The 25164-nt window shown below is 48.1% G+C and overlaps 1 protein-coding gene across 1 annotated transcript in view; it reads right to left on the bottom strand.

Moving 5' to 3' along the window:
* Window positions 1-6783: 6783 nt before the first annotated feature.
* The window catches only part of CHD2 (chromodomain helicase DNA binding protein 2), a 97626-nt gene continuing 79245 nt past the window's right edge, over window positions 6784-25164 (bottom strand). Inside the window, 6 exon segments of the mRNA XM_037510038.2 lie at window positions 6784-7897; window positions 9706-9952; window positions 15475-15688; window positions 17720-17819; window positions 19958-20136; window positions 24154-24288. Coding sequence (XP_037365935.1) covers window positions 7564-7897; window positions 9706-9952; window positions 15475-15688; window positions 17720-17819; window positions 19958-20136; window positions 24154-24288 — 1209 coding nt within the window. The 3' untranslated portion in view covers window positions 6784-7563.

The following is a 25164-nucleotide window of genomic DNA, read 5'->3' as shown; positions in this document are numbered from 1 at the left end:
ACGAGGCCCCTGCGCAAACCTCAGGCCCTGGCTCCCTCTCACCCTTCCGGATAATCCAGGATTTGCTTACATGGATGTAAAAAGGTCTTACAACCTTTGAAAACTCAAAAACATTTCATTCTTCCAGAGGCCCTAAGGGCCCCCTCCCAGCGGACACTGTGGGCCCCAAGTTTGGGCAGCACAGAAGCAGCACACAGGTAGATGGGCTGAGACTGCACCGAAGGAAGCGGCGGACAAGGCGGTGGGGACAGGGTGGAGTTGGAGAGGGCCCCACATGCTGGTGGGGGCAGGGGGAGCTCATTGTGGGGAAGAGGAGCCTGGTGGTGGCCAGGGGAGGCCCTGAGGCCAAGGCCAGCCTCTGCAGGGCAGGGAGGGGCGGGCATAGAGGCCTGGGCCTGGGCGCAAGCGAAGACAGCCAGGACGGTGACCCCATGTGCCCGCACACAACCGGCCCAGGTGCCAGGAGACTGAAGTAATACCCCATGTGGTGGCAGAAGTGGTGGTGTTATTAGTAGTAAATAGTCTCTATTTTCATTTGCCTGGGCTCCTAATCACCCTTCCTGCCGGCTCCCTATGGTTCCCCCTGACCTCCCAGCATCCAGCAACTATAGGTTAGCACCAGGGCCTGGGGCTGGGGGTAGGGGTGGGGGCAGTTAGGAAGGATTAGAAAGCAGTTCTGCCACAAGAATTGGCTAAAACTCATTAAACATCCCCACCCCTGGGCTTCCCTGGTGGCGCAAGGGGTTGAGCACCACACTATGAAGCCATCCGCAGCCTCTGCAGCACGGGCTCCATCCCCGCCGGCCAGAGAGCAACCCACATGGCGCAGCAGACCTCTCCTGTCTCCCCACTGCTCCCCTCAGCAGTGTATTTCGTCAGCCTGCCTGTTCTGCTCCCCGTTCTGTCTCTGGTGAATCCTCTCACCCCCCGCATCTCTGGCCTGTGCCCCAGCTCTTGTATGCGTAAATAAATAAATAAATCTTTAAAAAAAATAAACGTCCTCACCCCAAGGTCGAAGAAACCAATTGAGACCTGAGCTCTGGCCTGAGCCGCAGGCTTCTCAATCCCCAGAACAGAAAGGCACGCTTCCTCACCTGCACCCCCATCCCTGGGCACCCCACACTGTGGGCACCCAGAAGTGCCCCCAAGGCCACGGCCCAGGCAGAAGGACCCCCAAGGAGTCCCAGCTGGAGAGGAAGGAAACCACACACACACACCCCAGCCACCTGTTGGGCACCCAGCGATGACTAGGAGGCTGGGGGCAGCACAGGGCGCCAGGGCCTCTGAGCACCCCGGTCCAGGGAAGGCAGCACCCGGAAAGGGAAGAGCAGGCCAGAGACATCTTGGAGCTGGCCAGGCCCACTTGGGGCTGCAGGTGACAGGGCCGGGGAGGGCGCAGGGCCCGTGGCCTAGAGACCGTGCTGGGATGTCTGCGGTGGTCAGGCCAGTCGGCTCCGGAGGGGCAGCAGCACCAGATGCTAGAGGGCCCAGACCCAGCCCAGGAGCCTGGAGTCCGGGGGTGGCGCGGAGCAGCGGGGCGATGGTGGGGCCCCTCTCACTCGTGGGCAGGAGGAGCAGGAGGCCGCGCGGTCCTGAACCCTGATCCCAGGGGTAGGTGCCCAGGGCCCTGCTCGGCTACAGCGTCCCCCTCGCGGCCTCTCGGCTCCGGCGGCCACGCTTCCTGCGGGGACGCGGCCCCGGGCTCCTGGCGCGCGACGGGGACCGCGCGGGCAAGTGGCAACGCCCAGGCTTCCCGGGCTTTGGTTGGGGTGGCCGAGGCCTCTTTGTGGAGCCCTGCTGCCCCCTGCAGGACGGCCCCGGAACCGCACCCCCCACCCCGCCGCCCCAGGACCTGACACCTCAAGGGCCCCACCTCGCCCTCACACTGACCCATGCCGAGCCATCCTGTGACGTCCCAGGGACCCCACGCACCCCGACACAGCCAGGGAGGGGCTCACGGATCCGCCTTTTGTAGTTGAGGCTCCTTGACTGTCCCGGCCCAGACCTGCGGCCCCTCCCTTGGTGCTGGGCCCGCCCCGGGGCCCTGAACTCGCCCCTGCCTGATGGGACATTTTGACATCTTAACTCTGAGCTGTTCAGGGTCCCCCTCAGCTCCCAGCGGAGGGCGTCACCTGAGCCGGCCTCCAATAGGGCTAAGACCCGGGACTGGGGTGTGCCCGGCCAGTCCCAGCCCTATCTCCACCTGACGGTCGCACCTTGTCAGACCCCCAGTCCCTGCCAGCTCTCCCGGGGGTGTCATCGCCCCAGAGCCGCCCCTCTGTGGAAGCCCTTCTCCAGCGCCAGCAAGCACCGGGCAGCTTCTGTATGCATTTGGACAGACTGGTAAGAGTCTTGGAACCCTCAGAGGCCTTTTCAGGCTGTAATGATCTTTCCATGCCAGTGGTTGTGGGGCAAGCCCGCAGCCTGGGCAAGGAAGGGAGGCCAGGGGGAGCGAATCTTTACTCACTTTTCTCTCTGGGCTCTCCGGCGTCTTCCTCTCGTAGCTATCGGCTGTCCATTCTTTCCGTGTGACGCCACCCTTAGAGCCTCGGGCTCAGGCTCAGGTGTGCACGCTCACACACGCCCACACCACACTCCAGGTGTGTACAATCAGGCATGCTGCCTCGAGGCCACGCTCCCACGTGCCTTCTGCATTAGCACAATCGAGGCTGCAGGTGATAGGACCTGAGGCCAGAGGCGTAAAAGCCTGACAAATCCTCATGGGTTTGAGGAGCAAAGCTAAACCAGGGCTTGGGCTTGAGGAGCAAAGCTAAACCAGGCCTGCCCTCAGGTGGGGGACATTCAGCCCTCGGCCTCCCCATGTCCCCTTCCCAGTCAAGGACTGAGGAACAGTCTCCTTCCTCCGAGGGTTTAAAACCTTTTTGCTTTTCCACTGTGCCCAGCAAGTAAAAACCGCAGTAATCGCAGAAACTGCCTCCTTCATTGGCAAGTGAGGATGCCCAAGGGCACACAGGTGGACCACATGGGCCCAGGGAACAGACTTTGCTGCTGGGCTCCCAGGGGGCCTGTGGTTAGCCAGGAGGGGGCTTCGGTAACTAAGATGCCCTCTCAGGTTGGGAAATGGCAGCAGGTGGGAACTTTCCTGCAGCAGCTGCTACATCGTTGACCTGGAAGTTCTTTCCAGTCTTCCAGGTGAAAAGCCTGTAGGCCACGGACTTAGCCACTTTCCCACAGAAAGGAATGGCCACAGCCCTGACCAGGACGCCCAGACAGCGAGCGGAGTGGGGTTCCGCAGCAGCAGCACCCAGCCCAGGCTTCTCCGGGATAAAGAACTTTTATTCTTCAGGCCTCATCTCTCCCCTCCTTCAGGTCAGAGAACAAACAGGGAGGCAGGCTGGGTGGAGACGAGAGCAGAGGGGGAGTCCCTGAGGCCAGGGCCGGCACCAGGCTGGGTCAGCCTTGGTGAGGAGGCTGTTCAGCTCCTTTAAGAGCCGCAGGTTGGACTGGGGACCCGGGCTGGGCTGGCAGAAGCAGGGCCTCCCGATTCGGCCGGTGACCTTTCTGCTGGCACTAAGGGAGGTCTGGCCCAGCTGCCAGGGAGGTGGGAGGGGCCCAGGCCTGCCACTTCCAGTAAAAGGCGGGTGTTTGGACACAGCCAGATGCCTCAGCAGCCTTGCTGCTATCAAGAACGCTAAGATTAAGGCACTTGTTCTTCGTTTCCCCACGTTTCCTGCCGACTTGAGAGTTGCGACTCAAGTGTGAGTGGACTCTAAGGCAGGAAAAACACTGTTTTTAGGTCTTTCCCTCCACACCCCCCGGCACTGAAACCCCTGCTTCTCCTCCCCACGAGGCGGGGGGGCCAGGCCGGATCTCCAGGGCTGACGGCCACCGAGTTAACCCTCCACTCTGAGCTATGGTTTCTCTGGTATCAGTTTCACAAAGATTGGGGTTTGGTTGCAAAGTTACTGGAGTGTTAGTAAAACCCCTTGGGCCTGGCAAGCTTCTCCAGGACTGTGCAGACGGCCCTCCACCCGCGGGCCGGGCCGCCCTTCCTCTGTCTGGGCCTCGCCGGAGCTGGGCCTGCTGGTGCCAAGCTGCTCGAGTTAACATTTGTGTCAGTGTTTCCATTATAAAACGCCTTTTTCCCCTTCAAGAATATATGACCCAACTGCTAAATTACCCTCAAGGCTGCAGGCTGGCAGGCATGGCGTTTTTATTTCCTCTGCACGGAGGGGGCTGAGGACCCGTTGGGACGGCACAGGTCTTCCCCGTCCAGGCCCCCAGGATCTTCCTCCCGAGCAGGACCAACACGGGCCATGAAGGGCCACCCTCTGCACCGCTCATCTCCTCCAGGGGAGGGACTGGCGCTTCAGCCAGGGACCATCAGCCTCCGAGAAAGGTTACTCGGGGTCAGCAGCTCAGAGAAAGCCTAAGAAACCTGCGGGGCGGAGCCCAGCCCCAACACCACAACCCTTGTCGGAGGAAAAACTGCTACTCTAAAGGGCTGACAATCTGACAAAACACCGATGGCCCAGGGACCAAGGAAGGGGGCTGGAGGGCATCCAGTCACGGCTCACGCCAACGCAATGCATTTGCCCATTTCTCAAGACCCTGAGTGGCACTTCTCACAATGCAGGAATCAACAGTACAGCAGTTTTACAATGTAGGAAAATTTAATACATACTATATAAACAACATTATTTACATCAGAAATCACTAGGACAGTGGCATTTTTCACAAATATAAATTAATTACTGTTTAGCCAACAGGTTTTTAAAAGTCCACAATTTTACAATAAAGAAAAACCATCTGTCCCAAACGAGTGGGTGCAGATGGACTAAAGCAGCCTGGACCCTTGGCCTGGCTCTCCCGGCCCGACTTGCCCGCCCTCAGCATCCAGAAGACCGCCGGGCGGGGGCTGGGCCCGGGCCACTGCTCCTGCTGACGAGTGGGTTTTGGTCTGTAGGGTTTCAGTGTACTGTGTCAACTTGTAACGCGCACCGCGTCCTGACGCAACTGTCAGACGCCAGCTAGAGGGGCGGGTGCGGGAACGTTCTGGTCTGCCGAAGGGCTCAAGGAATGACTGGCAGGAGAGGGGCCCGAGGGCGGGCTCCTCCAGGGAGCCCGGGGCGTCCCCGGCCCTCTGCTAGGGCCGTGGCTGACCAGAGCAATGCTTGTCATGCTCGGGCTTTAGGGGATGTTCACGGCCCTCCTCCTCCACCCTGCTGTCTCTACCCAGTACATCCCATTTTCCAAAGCGAGTTTCTGGGAAACACCCGCCGACGGCCTGGGCCGCCTCTCCTTCCCCGCGTGAGCGCGTCCACCTGTGCCAGCTCCCGGCCGTGCCCTAAGCACGGTATTCACACTGATTTCGCATCAGTGAGGAAGTGCCTCCTTTCCCCCCACCCATTCTTCCAACACTTCAGCATCTCAAAGGGATGCTTCTATGGGGATACTGTCGTTTATAATCAATTTAACACTGATCTGGCGGATACTGCCTTTTGCTACATCATATGGCACTCAAAGTCCTGAATGTGAACAAAAGGAAGTTGCTTTTTCCTCATGATGAGACATCTTTGGGAATAACTCACACCTCCCACCAACTTCAGAGAAAAAAAACCCTGAATATGCAACACGGAGGGCAGCGAAGAATCCTCCTGCTGTCTCCCCTCCCAGGGGACACGTCCTGGCTCCCTCAGTCCCACCTCGGATGGCTCAAGGACCCAGGAAGCCAAGCTGACCTAGCCCCCTCGGGCTGGGGCAAGATACACATGGGGCAGCCTGTGTACTTTCAGCAAGAAGCTACACTTGAGGTGGTAAAACCCAGTCGTGACTTCCCGCCTGTCCCAAGCCTGAGCAGTGTATCCTCAGCGAGCGCGCCCTGGCTGGGGCCCTCTGGGCTCTGCTCCCTGATGAACAGCCCCAGGTGCCATAAGGAGATGAACAAGGGGCTAAGGGTGGGCCCAGCCCCCAAACAACACACCACGAGGACCCAGAGGGCAGGCAGGCCACCCAGGAGTCTCAGTAAAGGCATGAGTGGTGCTCCCCAGGGTCCAGCCTCGCGACGACGGAGAGCTCACGAGTTCCCCACTGCTGACTGCCAGGAGCCGGACCCTGCGTCTGCCCGATGACAGCGTGCCCCACCTGAGCCTGGACTCCCTGCAAGCACACTGTAGGCACACTGTGAGTCAAGTCAGTGAGCCAGACTGCATCTAGAAAGGCCTTTGGATATGCTAACAATACTGACAAGCGATACTTAAAAGGAATCAAATGGAAGGTCCCAAAATCAGTCCAATGAGAAGAATCTTATGTGGATACAACCGACTTCAGCCTCCCAGTCCTACCCAGTGTGACCCTGCTCTTCACCGCTCAGTCACCTGTCCTGGGATGCTCCCTGTTTTGGAAAAATTTTAACTTACATGTATGCTTGATGTTACTCTAAGAGAAACGGAGTTTAATTCTAACGCTTTCCAACTGGCAGTGGATACCTGTTCGCCATGGTGACTTCGCTCACCCACCCACCCACCATGTTGAGTAAGAGGAGAGGGACTGCCCTGTAATCTACTTCTTCAAGCTGTGCAACAGGAACTAAAATGCAGTGGACTGCAACACTGACCCCATGCCCCTGGCACCCCTCTCTGGGAAGCTGCCGAGCATGCCCCTTCCTGGGACACCTGACCACCTGCACTGACCCCGCCCGCCCAGTTGTGCCTGCCCCTCCCTCCTCTCCAGGCCTCCTGGTTTCACGTCACATCACAGGGACCATCCACCAGGGACTCCAGTTCCCTGGCCACACTCCCCACCCTCCCCAGCCCGCCCCACTCCCCTCCATGGAAGCCCACCTGCCTCACTCACAGCACTCAGGTCAGGTGCACGGGCCCACTTCCCAAATGCAGAAGACCCACTCAGAAGACTCACCCTTTGAAATGTACAGAGAGCATGGGGAGACCTGGTGTTGGCAGGAAGAAGCTGCTGTGGGAGCTGTTTCCCTCTCTGTAACCCCCCACCCCCTGGCACCACAGAGGCCACATAATGAGGCCCGACTGTCACTTTTCCCAAGAACATGTTTGAGGGGTTTCTGCCCCCTTCCAAGTCCTATGATGAGACCCCACCACTCAACCCCATGCCCTGCTCCCCCTCGGCAGCATTTGTCACAGCAGAGGCCGCGTGAGGCGCTGTCCAGCTGTCCTGCAGCCTGCACACACACATGTGCACAGGCACACATGCCTCTCCACCCCATGCCAGGTCCCAGGTCTACTGACCCGGCCAGAGAACATTCACAGCGCAAAGATCCTTCCTCCTTCAGCAGGGACGCAGCCCAGGAAGTGGGTACACAAAAACCACCTCTTTCTTCTAGCACCCGTTCAGAGGGAGGCCAGAACCAAGCTGGAATAGGACAAGGTGCCAAGTGCAGGAGTGGTGACCCTGCCCAACGGACCGGACCACAGGCCCTGCTCCGCGAAGTGCCCCTCAGGCAGCGAGCCGCCGTCGCATGTCCAGAAACTCCACTCACTGGTCCAGATGACTGGCTACTGTTGGATCAGACCAAAAATATCCAGGTGCTTAGTGACTCTTGCTCTCCCCTTCTTTTCAAGCTGTCTTTTATGTTTTTCGAACATTCCAGTTATAATCTGGGTTGTTTTTCTGTTCTAGGGATCTCTCCAAAGGAGACCGATGATCCAGGGGTGACTTGGAATCATGAGGCGATTTCTGAGACGGGGGTGAGCGAGGATCTGAGACAGCAGGGTGTAAGGGGGGCAGAGGCTGTTTATACTCCCCCAATTTGTCTGTGTGGAAAGAACGGTAATGGTCTGAAGGTCCCTGGCCATGGTAGCCCATAGGGGGACGGTGATCAGACATTCGTCGGAAATCCTGCTGGTGGTAATTTTGAGGCCGGAAGTCATCGGATCGCCTCCGCTTAGAGTCATGGTGGTGCCTGGAAGAGAAAGGCTGGGGGTGAGCGAGAGCCCAAAGCCAGTCCCGCCCTTCTTCCTGAGCCCACTGGGCTTCCTCAAGCATGCAGGGTGAAAGCTTGTGTCGTGAGAAAAAATAAAACTAAAGATGACAAAAGGCTACTTTATATTTGTTGGCAAGACACATCCTATAAGCGGACCTGAGCCTCCTCAGGCTCTGTGACGAGACAACTGCACACGGGATCCGCCAATGGCACTGCTGGGTCACGCTCCCTATAGGAAAACTGGCAAGAACTGCTAATGTTTCCAGACTCTTTGACCCAGTCCAGGGGAAAAAGAGGAACAAAAATGATTTTGTAACAGCACAAGTTGCAATTAACTAAAATATTCAACAGTAAGTGAAGGAGTAATTAAATTGTTTTTAAAATGGTGAAGAATATTTAAATTCTTAGTCAGAACCACAGTACCCTGCTTGTTCAACTATGAAGAGAACTGGGCGTGTCAATGATAAGATGACAGTCAAGCCAGTTCAAAAATGGGAGTGAACAGACATTTCTCAAAAAAAATGCACAATGGCTACAGAGTGCTGAAAAATGCTTCATGTCTTTAATAATTAGGGAACTACAAATCAAAACAATGATGTGATACCACTTAGTACCTAGGATGGCTACATATACATATATTTTTAAAAGACAACAGAAAATATATTGCAAAGATGTGGAAAAACTGCAATTCTTGCGCATTGCTGGTTAAGACTGTAACAAGGTCCAGGTGCTATGGAAAACAGCTTGATGGCTCTGAAAAAAGTAAAACTGAACAACCATATGACTAAGCTAAGTACACACCCAAAATAAGTGAAGACAAGTATTCACACAAACACTTGCATGCCCATTTTCACAGCAGCACTATTCTTTTTATTTATTTATTCTTTTTTTTTATTTTTGTGGGACCCTCGCCAGCAGCCGAGGAACGTACCAGCGCTGCAGAGGCTGCGGGCAGCCTCGCAGCCCAGCGCTCAACCGCTGCGCCATCAGGGGAGGCCCTACAACAGCACTATTCACTAAAAGACCGAAACAATTCAAATATCCTAGAATGTAGCACATAGATACAACAGTATATTATTCAGCCATGAGAAGAAATGAAGTACAGTCCTGGATCATGTGGTGACAGGAATCTGTTCTGAGAAATGCATCCTTAGGTGACTCTGTCCTTGTGTGAATGTCATAGAGTAACACAAACCAGGATGGTGCTGCCCACTACACACCTAGGCTACATGGGACCACCATCACATACATAGCCCACCCTTCACCCTGGTGTGACGCATGACTGTGCTGAGATAGGCCACAACATGGATAAACCTCTAAAACATGCTAAGTGTTCAGAGAAGCCAGGAAACTCCTCCTGCACCAGTGAAATGAAACTGCAAATGGCTCCCTAGGGCCCAGAGAATAAAAGGATAAACCTGTAACATGAGATTCAAGGCTCCCCCCTATCTCACACTATCCAACCTGTTAACTATCCAAGCATTCCTCCTGGGCCTGCCCTGGACTTGGGCCTCAGCTAATCCTTTTCTCTCTGCTCAGTGGACTCTTCTGGGCCCAAGTCAGTCACAAGCCTTCCCTCTTCCCACAAGCCTTTCTTTCCTCAGCCACAGGAAACACTCAAACATGCCTCCTTTTAGCTACCTACGCAGTACCGTGCCAGCCCTCCACCGTACTTCCAGGCCCCAGTGTAAAGCGAATGTGACGCTGCTTATTTCCCCTATAGAAGAACAGTTCAGCCAGCGAGCCACTGCTGCATGTCCAGAAACTCCAATCCATTATTATGATACCTGTCATAATAATCTCTGTGGCCCCGGTGGTCTCGGTCACTGCTATACTGGTCATAAGGTCTCTTTCTGGACAGGTTGTTGGGCCGGTAGCTCCCAGAACGGTGGGTGTCCATGTGTCGCCGATCCCCATAATGGTGGTCCTTGTACCAGTGCTGATCATACTGGTGGTGCCTGTCACTAGCCCACGGTGGGTTGTTGCTGCCTCCACCATAGTTGAACTTCCTTTCCCTCTGCCAGTCTCCTCGATCTACAGAAAAAGAAAGTGATTTCATGACTACAAAAATTGGTTGGATTTCACTTCCACAGAAGTTTAAATGGAATGGCTGAGCCAGACTATAAATAGACAATTAATTTCCTTCTCCTTGGCCTCTTTACTGCTGGTTAACATAATGAGTCTTGACATTCTTTCCTCCCAATTTTAAGGCAAAAGAAAATTCACCATCCTTCCCTTTCTAAAGCCTTAAGAACTACGATTTTTCACTTTCCACACCTGTTTTTCCCTTCAATATGGGGCAGATTCTTAATACGAGATTTGACCTTTCCCAAAAAAAGCAAACCAAAACAAAAAAAAGTACATCCAAACATTAATTTGGAAAATGGCACTGCTAGATTTCACAGCTGCAGGTAATGCTTCTGTTTCCACATCTCAAGTTTATTTACCTCCTGGTGCCATAAGCTGTGCCTGGTCTCTGAAAATCTTTCTAGACTATACTTACTGATTATCATTTCCCAGTTCACATCTGGGCCTCCCCTATATGAAGCACCTTTTCTCACTCTGGACCTACATCGACACTCCAACAGGGCCCAACCAAAACGTTTTAGCTTTGTCATCCTTCCTTCTCCCCTGAGGAAAAGAGCTGCACTTATTTCAATCAGGAAGGTGAAAACACAGAAATCCAGAAATGGAGCACAGAGTGAGCTGAACTGCAGACTTAGAACCTGTGCATGTGACCATCCTTGGAAATAGGATCTCTGTAGATGCAATTAAGTTAGGATTTCATGATGATATCATCATTTAGGTCAGGCCCTATACCCAATGACAGATATTCCTTGAAGAGAAGGCAGAGGGCGCCTAGAGGTGCAGAGAGGAAGGCCACGTGGAGACAGAAGAGAGACTGGGGCCATGTGGCTGTGTTCAGGAACACAAATGCTGGCTGCAGGAGAGACCTGGAACAGATTTTCCTTCAGCCTCTCTTGAAGGAACCAACCCTGTCGACACCAAGATGTCAGAACTGTAAGGAATCGATTCCTGTTGTGCTGTGCAACCCAACTGGTGGTTCTTTGTTATAGGCAGCCTAGGAAATGAACAGACTTAACCAGGGGAGCTATGTGGCCTCCTGGGAAATCCATATTCTATATGCAATTATGTTAAGGCCAACCATAATACTACCAAATAAATGTCTCCATCCATTTTGTTGGCACTCTAGCATTTTCCCATAGGCAAAAAGTAGTGCCATCAAGGAACCTGTGCAGTTCAGATGTTTATACCGCTGAAACAACACAAGTCAGCCAGGGACTGATCCAGGAGACAAATGAGTGGAAACTTGGGCCTATTCAAACTAAGGATCACCGATCAATGATAGCCTGAACGGATCATTTGAAAATGGCCTCAAACCAAACGGAAAGAGAGATTTCAGAGGATCCATGGTGAGGTGGAGAAGCTGAAATTCAAGCCAAGTCACTTATTTCAGAGAAACCCAACAGCGCTATCCATTTGGTTTCGTTCTTCATGAGGCAGGTCACCAGTTAGGAAATACTGAGAAAGGAGACGAGCGAGGAATACAACGTTTAAACAGAAGACTAGAGTTACCTTACAAGTGGGGTTCTTTCAAAGGATCAAACAATAAGTGTCATCATATGAATAACAAACCAGTCTGATACCAGGAAAAACTCAGTACAACCAACACAACTGGCTCTAAGACCATGGAAACATTTTCCCATCACCTTGTGCAGTCATTATCTTTTGCCCCCCCCTCAATAAAATGCTGCTCAATTAATGCTGAAATACTTAGATTTTTTTTAAGAAGACATGGAACTTCTGCTTCCAGGTAGTTTAGAGTAGCCTGTAGCAGAAGATAAGAAAGGCCAGATAAAATATAATCTGTTTAAAGACTTCAAAGAGTAGCCAAAACAATCAGATCTAAAAGGGGTAAGATCCCCAAGAGCAGAAAACCTCAAGGAAAGTAAAAGTTACTTCTGCAGCCAGTGGGAAGATCTACAGCTATGAGGCTGAATATCCAGGCTTTCCCCAGGAGAGCAGAGCTACTAGGGGAACAGGGCCAACAGCAGAGTCTCTGCTCTTCCTGGGCTACAGGTGCATTAAGACATCAAACACATGGCCAATCTACCCTTAGGATACTTGCCAGAAGGAGCAGAAGGCTAAAAAAGCTAAGCTGATAGCCTTCAAAAAAGCAGAGCAGTATGGAGCAACCTCATGGTGCGGAGGAAACCAAAACTGGTGCAGAAGACCTGCTGAGGAGAGGGTCTGAGAATACCACGGCTCTCTGTAGGGCACTATGCAGAGCTAAGCCCCAGAAGAGGATGGCCAGAGGTGGCTAAATTAAAGCACTTCCCACTCCATGCGCACGGAGGAGGGAAAGGTGAATCATCTGAGGGAAGGTACCACCACCTGGAGCTTCTACAGTTTATAAAAACACATTTACCCCCATTTACTCAAAAATAATTAGGCACACCCAGAGACAAGACTGAAAGTCAAGAGAAAAAATGCATACACCAGAAAATGACTCACAGTAACTCAGACTATGTTAGCAGGAAAGGACTAAGTAACCATAATTTTTATGTTCAAAAAGAGAGGAAAAGATGAGAAAATAAAGTTTTCCAAAAGCTTGAGTTTTACTATAAGGCTGAAATGTCTTTTTCAAAACAAATAGAAATGCTGAAACTGAAGTTTAGAAAGGAGTGTACTTCATTTTGATTATTATGGACTATATGCCTCTCTGTAAAATCTTGGATTATGATTCCACACACACTACATATTTTTTCCAAAAGATTTTATTTACTTTTGCTTAGAATAACTGGGGTGTAGCCCAGAGGTATGTGTGGGGTATATGAGAGAGAGGATTTACCAGAGACAAAGTGGGGAGCAGAACAGGCAGATCTACTGAACTACACTGATAAGGCGAGCAGGAGAGAGGAGAGGTTTGCTGCGCCATGTGGGTCAGCTCCTTGGCTGGGGATCAAACTCAGGTCATCGCAGTGGGCCTTTGAGGTGGTAACACTGAGACTTAACCGCAGGCCACCACACTACATACTTTTTTTTTTAAATTAATTAATTTATTTATACAAGGAATGGGTACATTCAGAAGCACGGGAGGGTGAGAGAATTCACCAGAGCCAGAGCAGGGAGCAGAACAGGCAGACTGACAAAGTACACTGCTGAGGGGAGCAGCAGGCATGGCAGGAGAGATCTGCACGCCATGTGGGACCCTCACTGGTGGCCGGGGATCAAACCGGCGCTGCAGAGGCTGCAGGCAGCTTCACAGCCCCACACTCAACCACTGCGCCATCGGGGAGGCCCACACACTACATACTTTTAAAGGCTCTGTTCTTTATGCTTTTTTCCCTTACAACTTTTATCTTTAAAAGCAACTCAGGCTCACTGTAATCAGTGAAGCAATAGACAATGCAGAAATTATTAAATTTTCTACAATTTCCCCTCCATTCCCACCATCCTACGGTGGACTGCTACTGTGTGTATGCTTTCACATCTGTCTCTATGATGTTCAAATATCAAACAGACTAAGGAAAACAGGTGATTTGTCACATGCACTTCTCAGATCATACTCCTGTCATTAGGCAATGTGTGAGTGTGCCGATATGTGCTACACACAAGCTGGATGGGCAGTGAAGTTGGTATTACAAGTGAAGCAAGTCAGACACATACTGTCTGATTCCACTTAGGCAAAATAGCCAGAATAAGCAAATCTACAGAGACAGAATGCAGACTGGTGTTTGTCAAGAGCTGGGGAGAAAGTAGAAAGGAGAGTGGCTGCTTAATGGTCATGGGATTTTCTTACGGGAGATAACACTGTTTTGGAACTTGACAGAGATAGTGGTTGTACCTGAAAATACAAAATGACAATGAACTATTCATTTAAAATGGTTACATTTATATGAATTATACTTTGATAGACACAAAAAAGATTTTCTTGGGGCCTCCCTGGTGGCGCAGCGGTTGAGCACTGGGTTGCGAGGCTCCCCGTGACCTCCGCGGCGCTGGTTCGATCCCCGGCTGCTCCCCGGCCACCGGAGGAGGGTCCCACATGGCGCGCGGACCTCTCCTGCCGCCCGCTGCTCCCCTCAGCAGTGTGCTTCGGTCCTTCTGCCTGCTCTGCTCCCTGCTCTGGCTCTGGTGAATTCTCTCACCCTCCCGCACTTCTGACTGTATGCAGTGCATGTATAAACAAACAAACAAATAAATAAATAAATAAAATACGTGCCTCTTTAAAAAAAAAAAAAAAGATATTTTCTTGTTGCTGTTGCTATTACATTTCCACTTTTATTTTATTTAGAAAATCAACTTATCCTAATAGAGTACCAATGTCCTACTACTCATCTAATCATTCCACTATTAATGGACTTTTAAGTTATCTCCAGTTTTTTGCCATTAAGACTGGAGCCACAGCCTCACACATACAGGTTTTGTTTTTATGGGACAGCCTCCCAGAAAAAGAAATATGTTGTGAATGGGCCTGTATATTTAAATAACTGAGATTACTATCTGGGAAGTGCAGCAATTCAGACTCTTAGCAATGTGTGTGCATTTCACCTTCCAATTTTTTTTTTAAGATTTATTTATTTATTTATGCAACCACTGGGTACAGTCAGAAGCGCGGGAGGGAGAGAGAATTCACCAGAGCCAGAGCGGGGAACAGAACAGGCAGACTGACGAAATACACTGCTGAGGGGAGCAGCTGGCGGCAGGAGAGGTCTGCCGTGCCATGTGGGACCCTTGCCTGCGGCCTGGGATCGAACCGGTGCTGCAGAGACTGCGGGCAGCTTCGCAGCCCAGCGCTCAACCACTGCACCACCAGGGAGGCCCTCAATTTTTTTTAAACATTTATTTTTGCATAGAAGAACTGTGGTGTAGGCCAGAGGTGCGGGGATTGAGAGGATTCACCTGAGACAGAGTGGGGAGCAAAGCAAGTGGATTTACTGAAATACACAGCTGAGGGGAACTGTGGATGAGACAGGAGAGGTCTGCTGCGTCATAGGTGGGTCAGCTCCCTGGCCGGCAAATCTAACTCAGGCCATCACAGTGACAGCGCCGAGATTCAACCCCTAGGCCTCCAGGGAGGCTGCACTTTCAATTTTTGATAACCTAAATGGATTAAAAAAAATTGATAGACTTACTATTGCTTTAATTTACATTTCCCGAGTAGCCAAGTTTGTCTTGTCAAACTGGCGTCTTCAATTTCTGCTACTCTATGGATTCCCTATCCTAACTGTTGCCCATTTTATTTGGTTATCCTTTTGTTACTACTTTAAAAGGGTTTGTTCAATATTATCAGTTTAGCTATTTAACTGCAAATTGTTTCCCTCAGTCAATCATTTGTTTATGGCAACTATGTTCTTAAAGCTCAAAGAGACTTTTGGATTGTTAATCTCATGCTATATCTCACAGAGGGAAAAAAGAGGACAATAAAATATGGGAGGAGAATAAAGTATACAAAAGGTCCAGTTGCTTCTCTGGAAAGTGAAACATTCTTCTTTTTGTGCCTCTTTAAAAAACTCCACTTAATGACCCACCTGCATTGCTGAAGTGTCTCTTATTGGGGTGATTGTAGTTATCTCTGGGGTGTCCATGCATCTGTGGGCCATGGGAGGCAGGCAAATGAGGCTTCTGTGGGTGCAGGTTGTGTGGGGTATGGGACTGAGACATCAGTGAGTCCCGGCTTGAGCCTGAGGCCTCTGGTCTAAATGGCTTCTTACCACCAATCACATCATCTTTCTTCTTTTGCTCCTATAGAGTAAAAGGAACCCAGAGACTTTCAAGATCCCAGGTTGCATCTCCAACAACAGTAGAAAAATCATCCATCACCTCTGAACTTTCCCTTTTGGCTTCTAACATGCTATCTACTACCTTCTCGCCCAAAGACATCCCTAAACCCCCACTGAGTTCCCACACCACCAACAGCCCCACAGAGCCCCACCTGCTATTGGCCACACTGACATCCAAACTCCACCACAAGCAGTTTGTGCCAACAGCTGGATGTCGCTGCTGGGGCTGAAACAGCTGCTAGTATCCCCAAGAATGGTCATGAGACCAAGTTAACTAGAACAACAAACCACCCCTGACTAGTCCAGCAGGAATGAGTTTCTATGTCTAAGCCATCACGCTAAATGCTCAATTAACACCATTCCTTTAGCACACAAATAAAACATTCCATATCAAAATATCAGAAGCAATAGTAAAGAAAAATAAGAAATATACGTAGTGTAAAGTGACCTAAAATCCAAGCACAAAGGAAATTAAAGTTAATAATTTGGTTTATGTCTTTCTAAGCCTCTGTATACGTGTATATATGTGCAAATATATGTGTATATGTGTGTATTTCACATGTATAAACATACACACTTTTATTAAAAAACAAAAATATTTGGTATTTTTTGTATGAATACATTGTAAAAATCTTCTCATATACTTATTTCCATAATACACTATATTTACAGTTGAATAATACTCCCCAATATAGATATCATGATCTACTTAATCTACTCCATATTATTGGGGTTATTTCCACTATAAACATTTTTCTATTCTTCTCCCTTAAATTTTTATAAGTAAAACAGTGGTTTTGTCTTTGCTAAATCTTACTGGATTGGTCCTCTGTGAGGGGGGTGACAACTGTGCTCCCCACAAGGTCACTCTTCTTATCACTCACGAGTACAACATCTGACTCTGGACGAAGGGAGCCTTCGCCATTGTACATCCAGCTTCAAACCTTCCTCCTAACTTTCACTCCCACCTAGAAGCCTTGCCCAACTATATCATTTCCTTTCATTTCCTTCATTTCCATCTGACTATTCCTTCAAAGACATTTTAAAGTGATTAAAATTTACATTAGCATTCAGCAATTAACATATTAATTATTCCTACATGATGTGCTATTATCATTTTCTTCCTATCATTAAACATAAAATTCAATTTATAAACTAATGGAAGGTATTTCTTCACAGACTACCCAGTGCTGGGCATGCAACAAATACTTAAAGCGCCTGCCCTGTGCCCAGCACTATTTCTGCTATGAAGAGAGCACAAAGGATTAGAGATATACGACCTCCACCTTCACAGAGCTGCTGTGTCAGTGAAAGAGATGTTCAGTCTTCCTAGACTAGGCTTCAATGGCTGCTTAGGCAGGGCCACACGAAGTCAGCAGATGTGCAAACAGGTGTGCCTTTACACTGCATCCCTGTATAAAGCTCAGTTCCATCACTTCTGTGCCCACCCCCCAATCCAAAGAAGAGAGTGCAACTTCTGGATACCTTCCTTGTGTGAGGAGTGGGGACCCTGTGCAAAAGCAGGCAGATCACCAAGTACACATGGCTCAGATAAGAATGGAAAAAGCATTTCTGACCACAGTGCTGCCAGCTATCAGGAATGACATTTATTAGCTATGGTACGGTCCAGTAAACAAAGTTCAGGGCATTAAAAACCCAGGGTAACAACCCCTTGTCAGAATTTGAACATTGTGTGGCTCCAATACATTGGTTATTTTACCCATAAGGCCATACTGTCAGCCCAACTACTAAGGACTGTGCTGAGGAAGTGAAGTGCAAGCACCGTGAAAGAGCAGGCTGCAGGGGAAGATGGCCAAGGTGGGCTCCCTTACCCCCCTTTCAGACTTGGGATTTCACCTGTGAAGCAAGATCCAGCAACACTTCTAGCACCAACTACCTATTAAATCTATGACCATTTCCTCAGGGAGAAACCATAATTAAGGAATTTTGCTGGCTTTTATCTGTTTGTACAAATGAAAAATTTGTATTTTACCTCCTCTTCCTGAGATCTTTTCTTATGAGCCATCTTGTATAACTTATGCAATTTTCGAGCATCGAATTCTGTAAACTTGGAAACAAAAATCCATAGGTTCCTTAAAAACAAAAAAACAGTTCTGGTGAATTATGGAATTTTCAAGATAGCTTTTTATTCTTTTTATGAAAGGCACGCTACTGAATTTTGTTATGGAATATTCTCCAAGTATAGAGATTAAATCACAGAATTATTCTTTTAGTTCTCAGCATCAGTAACACAACTTTAGATGCTACTGTCAACAGAGGTTGGCCAAGGAGCCTGGAGACAAGGTTCTGTCTATGAGCTAGAGACCCTCTATTTATTTCACAGGTGTCCAGGGCTCCAGTCCTAAGCCTTCCCGTCTTCCATGCCTCCTGTACCCTCTGCACAGCACATCACACCACCAGCCCTGGGCCGGGACCTGCACAGGTGGCACTCTGCATTACTGCCCTTCTTCCTGCCTAGCTGTCACCACCAAGGCCTGTCGTTTCTTCCTTAAAACTGCAAGGGACTCCTCCCCTCCAGTCCGACGGCACTGGCCTGGCATTCCAGTCAATGTGATTGAAGAGGAGGCACATGAGCTGGCACAGCTGGTGAGTCCTCTCCCACTTTTGTGAGTATTGCAGGCCAGGCCACTGACGGAACCCTGTTCTGGCTTCCTCTCCAGCAAGCCAGCTGTATCATAAGTAAAGCCACGTACCTTCCTCCTAGATCTTTCTGTAACAAGGTTTCAAGCATCTTGACAAACTGCCTTTCAACCCTAAACCCTCTCGTCCCCTCCCTGTCTCACTTCTAGGCCGCTGCTGAAGCCTGAGGACTCTCTTTCTCTAAGCAACCCCACTCCACCTGTCTACGCCCAGCCCATGTGTGTCTGCAGCCTCAAGGAAGATGCCCTCCCTGACCACTGTTCTGCATATGCTTTCTCCTCCTCAGGGCTCCCATTCTTCTTAGTCTTGCAATTAACACGTCATGATAGACAGTTTCTCAGGCCTGGGAAGGGGCTTCTTATGAGCTACTATCGGCCAGGCCCTAGTGCCTGGCAAATTAAGATACAGACAAGTCAAAGCTCAGCAGAAGCCTAGCTTCATGGATCACATGCTAGGATGGCCTCTCATTATTGCCTAACAGAGAGGAAACCATGTAAAAAGCCAGCCAGGTGGCTAGGTGTAGGAAGAAGCGGGGAACAGGACACAGGAAAAGAAAAGCAACGTCTCAAACTTCTTTTTTTTAATGGATAGCATTGGGATAGGTTTCCCTAAATCTGTTTTTCACTTAAAACCAATCCACAGAGACAAGACAAAGTAATTACTTTAACCACGAAAATATGAATTCAAAATAGCTGGCTTATGAAGCTAAGGTTACAGGTGTCGGAGAAATTGCAATAGTGAGCCTCCCTGGTGGAGCAAGGGGTTAAGTCTCAGCACTATGAAGCTATCTCACAGCCACTGCAGCACGAATTCGATCGCCAGCCAGGGAGCTGACCCACATGGCGCAGCAGACCTCTCCTGTCTCGCCCGCTGCTCCCTTCAGCAGTGTATTTCGTCAGTCTGCCTGTTCTGCTCCCCACTCTGTCTCTGGTGAATCCTCTCACCCCCTGCACCTCTGGCCTGTACCCTAGTTCTTATATGCATAAATGAATCTTTGAAAAGAAAAAAAGAAATTGCAATCGTGTTTTTTTTTTAATGTGAAAAGTGAATACATAAATGAATGTACCTAAGTAATGATGCCTTACAAACTACAGTTCTGGATTAACTGCATTGTTCTAGATTACTACTAGTACACTCTCATTATCAGACAGTAGACAACTCAGAATTCTGGGTTTTAGCCTTGGTTTCATCTGATGGACTACAGACAACTTATAATTTAGTTACTATACTCTGAGTATCAACCTGAGAGGGGAAAGTAGCCTAGCAGGAGGTTTCCTACCCCTTCTAGGTTTAAGAGCTGAGTTTTTATCCTGAAAATGGGCCAGCAAATACAGCATCCCTGTCATTCTCTTAACAACAATGATATCATTCTACCAACTGGCCTTAGCAGGGGGCACCCATTTCAGAAAAATAAAATGGAGATCTGCAGCTATGTCAATAAACGATGGTTTTTTTGGAAAAACATTATCTTCAGGTGGCCATGTCCTCTTTTACAGAAGGCAAACAGGACACTTGTCCACACACACACACAGGTCACTCAAGCCGGACAAGTGGAGGTTCAGGCACTTACCTCCTCCATAGTTTGATGTGCTCCTGGTCTGAGTAGGCTTTAAGGCACTCAGCAATCCGGTCTCCAATCTTCAGCAGGCAGTTCCTAGTGTGCTCCAGCTGTTCCTGCACGTTGAGTCCCTTGTCAGGTTTGTCCAGCTGTTTTAGTGCCTTTTTCACAGGTCTCATCCTCTCCTTACACTGCAATGTGAGACAACAGAGTAGAGACTTAAGACATCTGCAGCAAAATGCCTCCTTTGCTTACTATGCTCTAAAGTCCCAGAGCAAGCACAGCTGACCCTCATGCTATATCATCAGTGAAGGAGGAGAAGGGAAGGCCTGGGGACAGATATAGCCATCAGGGTGAGAGTGCGCTAGATAATCCTCCTAGGGCCTGAAGATCAAAAGAGAAGCAAAACAGATTGAAAACCTCCCACCATGAGCTTTGAACAAGTACAGGATGATGATACTGGCAAGTCCTCTAGGCTTGAAAGAAACTGGGGAAAGATTTGTGGATAAAGATGACTGGAAAACAAGACTCTCTCCCCATAAAAACAGTGAAGGGATTGTCATAAGAGATAAGCCCGCAAAGACAGAGGAAATGGGGAGAAAACAACAGCAACAACACCTTGCCTAAATGCAAATGACTTAGTAGATCTGAGAACATGAAATCCTAAGCCAGCAGTGGAGAGAGAGGAGAACCAACCTGAGTTATACTGCAAAATTGTCCCCAAGTCCAGGTACCTCTGGAAGTAGTGGGTCAGGGCTAAAATAAGGATTGGAATTTTAAAGACTGCTTGATAACAACAGATATCCAGACTAAAAACAGACACCCAGATCTCCCATTCTGCCCAGCAAAAGATAGGGAAGTTTCTTCTCTAGAGAGAGTAAAAGAAAGGTCCCGACTGGGCTACAACATGGGGACGGTTGTGGGCAGGGCTTTTGCATTGAAAATTGGGTTAGATAGTAGCCAGGATCCTCTGCCTCTCTGATTCCAGAATGAAGAGAGCTGTGCCTTCCCCTCCAGTCAGGAGATTAGGGGATTCTTCTTCATAAAAATCCGACAACCCAAGAGGAAGAACCAAAAGATGCTGGTCACCCACTGGAAGTTTCCAATGCAGCAGCCAGGCCAGACCAGCCTACGGTGATGGCTCTCAAAGTGGAGCAAGCCTGGCCCACATGCTTAGAGCCTCCAGTCAGATAAACTTAGGGAAGTAAGCTATGAGCAGAACACCAAGGATTACTGAGACATTTGATAAGCATATAACATGAATAACAGAAAACTTATTAAAGACAAACAGAAAACATTCAGATAACTATAGTGGGAAATAAAATGTGACAAGAGAAATGGAAAGACAAAAAGAAATAACGGGAGACAAAGTGGAGGGATCTCTCAGCAGAAACGAAAATGAAAAATGTAATTACGGGGACCGCTCCCAAAACCCAAGATCTCAAATACAAGGAATTTATAAAGATAAAATTAAGAACAGAGAGAAAAAAAATTCTAAAATAAATTGAGAAAATTTCTCAGACCATTAAGACAGGGTTGTCAGTCAATTAGAATCTGGCATGAAGAACTAACAAGGCACATGAAATTTTAGAACAATGAAATTCTTAGACATTTCCATCATTTGTGACAATTCTTGTAGTTAAACACTAATCTGTTTATTTTTCAGTAACTGGAAAATACTTGTAATGACTATAACAGAAAAAAAAAATCAGTATTATGAATTAAAAAGGATTCTTACAGAAAAGGAAGAAAAAGACAAATTATCCAAAATAGCTATAGAACAGGAATGGGCAACCCCCAGTATTTCATATCTTTCACAATGGCAAAAATTAAAAAGTCAGAAATTACCATATATTTCTGAGACAGGAACACAATCAGAACCCATTTTCACTGCTAAAAGGAGAACAAATCTCTACTGCTGCTTTGAAGAGTGATTCAGCAAATTCTAATAAAATCTCAGACAGACCCAACATTTCTGCTGAAGCTATACACACCAGAAAACTCTTACACATATATAAAAAATATCTGGGGGCCTCCCTGGTGGCGCAAGGGATTAAGCACTGCACTATGAAGCAATCTGCCGCCTCTGCAGTGCCAGTTCGATCCCCGCTGGCCTTGGAGCAACCCACATGGCAAGCAGACCTCTCCTGTCTTGCCTGCTGCTCCCATCAGCAGTGTATTTCGTCAGTCTGCCTGTTCTGTTCCCCGCTCTGTCTCTAGTGAATCCTCTCACCCTCCCCGCGCATCTAGCCTGTACCCCAGCCCTTGTATGCATAAATAAATATTTTTTAAAAAGAGTATTAAAAAAAATATCTGCCACAATTTTACCATAGCCTATTTGGTAGTAAGCATATAAAAAACACCCCTATCAGTAAAAGAAAGAAAAAATTGTCAAGTCATAAAACCAAGTAACATGAAACATTTAAATCAGATAATAGTCCTATGTATAAATCTCAAAACTGAAGATTCTGAGGGAAGAAAAACAAGTTACAAGACACACATGGTGTAGCATTTATAAAAACATGGAAAGCAGGGCCTCCCCTGGTGGCGCAGCGGTTGAGTGCTGGGCTGCGAAGCTGCCCGCAGCCTCTACGGCGCCGGTTCGATCCCCGGCCGCCGGTGAGGGTCCCACATGGCGCGACAGACCTCTCCTGCCGCCCACTGCTCCCCTCAGCAGTGTATTTCGTCAGTTTTCCTGTTCTGTTCCCCGCTCTGGTGAATCCTCTCACCCTCCTGTGCTTCTGACAGTACCCAGTGCTTGTGTAAATAAATAAATAAATCTATATTTAAAAACAAAAAAAAAAACAAAAAAAACATGGAAAGCACAGGACATGCTGTTTATGGTACAATGGTTAAAAACTCAGGCTCGGGCCTCCCCTGGTGGCGCAGTGGTTGAGCGCTGGGCTGTGAAGCTGCCCGCAGCCTCTACGGCGCCGGTTCGATCCCCGGCCGCCGGTGAGGGTCCCACACGGTGTGCAGACCTCTCCTGCCGCCCGCTGCTCCCCTCAGCAGTGTACTTCGTCAGTCGGCCTGCTCTGCTCTCCCCTCTGGCTCTGGGGAATTCTCTCACCCTCCCGCTCTTCTGACTGTACCCGGTGCTAGTATAAATAAATAAATAAATCTTTAAAAAAAAAAAAACTCAGGCTCTTAGCCAAATTGCCTGGGTCAAATCTTTGCTCTATATCTTATTTGTGTGACAGAGGACAAGTTAATTTTCATCACCTTATTTTTTAGTATGTAAAATATTACCTCCCTTATCGAACTGCTGTGCAGAAAATACATGTTAAGCCCACACACAGTGCCTGGCTATGAGTTCTTAAGTGTCTTTAGAGACACAGTAGAACTTGGAAGCCTTGCATGACAATGATCACCAAATTTAGAATCGTGGTAACTCCTGGGGAGGTGACAAAGGAAAAGCATTTGGTTTAGACAGGATGTCACTTCAGCTTTGTATTCTAAGTCTTAAAAAAATCCAGATTTGAAAAAGCTCATGGCATCACTAGTAATGTCTATGATAGTCCAGAAATTTCCTGGATATTTGAAATTTTATAACATAAAAACAAGAGTAAATGAACTAATATGAGCCTTTTTTAAAAATAGTATGGTACCACCATGAAAAGCTCATGGCATCACTAGTAATGTCTATCATATTCCAGAAATTTTCTGGATATTTGAAATTTTATAACACAAAAACAAGAGCAAATGAGCTAATATGAGCCTTTTTAAAAATAATATGGTACCACCATGACATCAAATTCCTTCTGCACAGGATCTTCAAAGTATCAATCTCTCCCACACAGCCCCATTACAGATGCACAAATACGACTTATGTAGTTTCCTAAATTCACGACTCAAATGTAAAATCTGCAGCAACAAAAACAGTTATCTATTCACCCTTTGTGTCTGCAGCACAGACACAAAGGAAGTGTCCAAAGAAAGGCAGGCTCAATGAGCACCTCTGCTTTCCAAAGGCCTCTGAGAGTCTCTGCAAACAGACATAAAACCTATCCCTAAAATTCCTCACTGGAAAGCGAATGAGAAAATCTCTTCCTGGCAGCCTGTTCCAAAGCACAAGGTTTTTAAATAATAGAAGCAACATGCTTCCAAAGCAATGCTGAGTGCTCAGACCCATGGGGCTTCATGGCTGACCCTATGAAAGATGAGCAGGGTGGCTGCAGACGCTGGTACCCCTCTGCTTCAGGACTTACTATGCTGAATGTCTCCTGGTCCAGATCATCGTCCTCGTCTTCTCCGATGGGGACAGGTTCGCTTCCTGCTGTAATGTGGACAGGCCCCTGAGATCGCTTGGATTTACTGGAAGATTTGGCATCACCACTTTTAGGCTTTAAAGAGAGTGACAGAAATCACTGTTATTTGTGCAATCTTGTTTACCCTTGTCTACATCACATGGTGGGTAAAGTAGATGGCCTCTGATCACAAAGAAGATAAAGTCCTCTGAGGCCAACCGACACCACGCCTACATGATTAAGAGCTTCATCATCACTGCTCCCCTTTCTGTCTCTAAACGACCCAAATGTAATTTCAGGTTCGGCAAGGCTATTTTGACTTCCATTCCCTCATCTATAAAATGCACAAATATGTCATCAAGCGGTTTAAGATGGTAATCAGCAGAACTTTTGTGAAGTGTAGAAATTTATATTACCAGCTCATAAATGAATTTACACGGATCTAGGAATGTGTATTAACTAAAAAAACTTAGATGACTGAAAACTACACGAATCCACATGGATAAATTTCATATAAACATGAAAAGATGAAGAATGAAGAGACAAAGAGATATATATTATTTTTAAAAGTGACTTCATGTATGGACATTTAAAAACAAAACAATACTATTCTTTGTTTGTAATCACATAGTATGCAGTCAAAGTAGAAATAACATGGACAGGAAGTTCCAGATCAACTTCAGATTACTGTTCGGGAGAGAAGGGAGAACAGTAAAATCAGGTGAAGTAATGGTGAGGAGGACATCAGCAGCCATCAGTATGTGAGTATAAAACACAAAGCAAAGTAACCAAAAAGCAGTCACTTGACTTAAACATGAAAAATGATACCAACAGCCATAATACCTGGGAGATAAATCAGTATTTGTAAATTGGGCTTTGTGCTTTCATTTTTGGAATACTTTAAGAATAGTATCTTTCTGTGGAAGCACAAAAATATGTCATAGTATGATTTACAACATTAGATATTTGGAA

Source organism: Talpa occidentalis, unplaced genomic scaffold, assembly GCF_014898055.3.
Source record: "Talpa occidentalis isolate TD23 unplaced genomic scaffold, MPIMG_talOcc4v2.1 talOcc4.14, whole genome shotgun sequence".
In the NCBI taxonomy this organism is placed as follows: Eukaryota; Metazoa; Chordata; class Mammalia; order Eulipotyphla; family Talpidae; genus Talpa; species Talpa occidentalis.
This window is presented reverse-complemented; position numbering and strand designations above follow the sequence as displayed.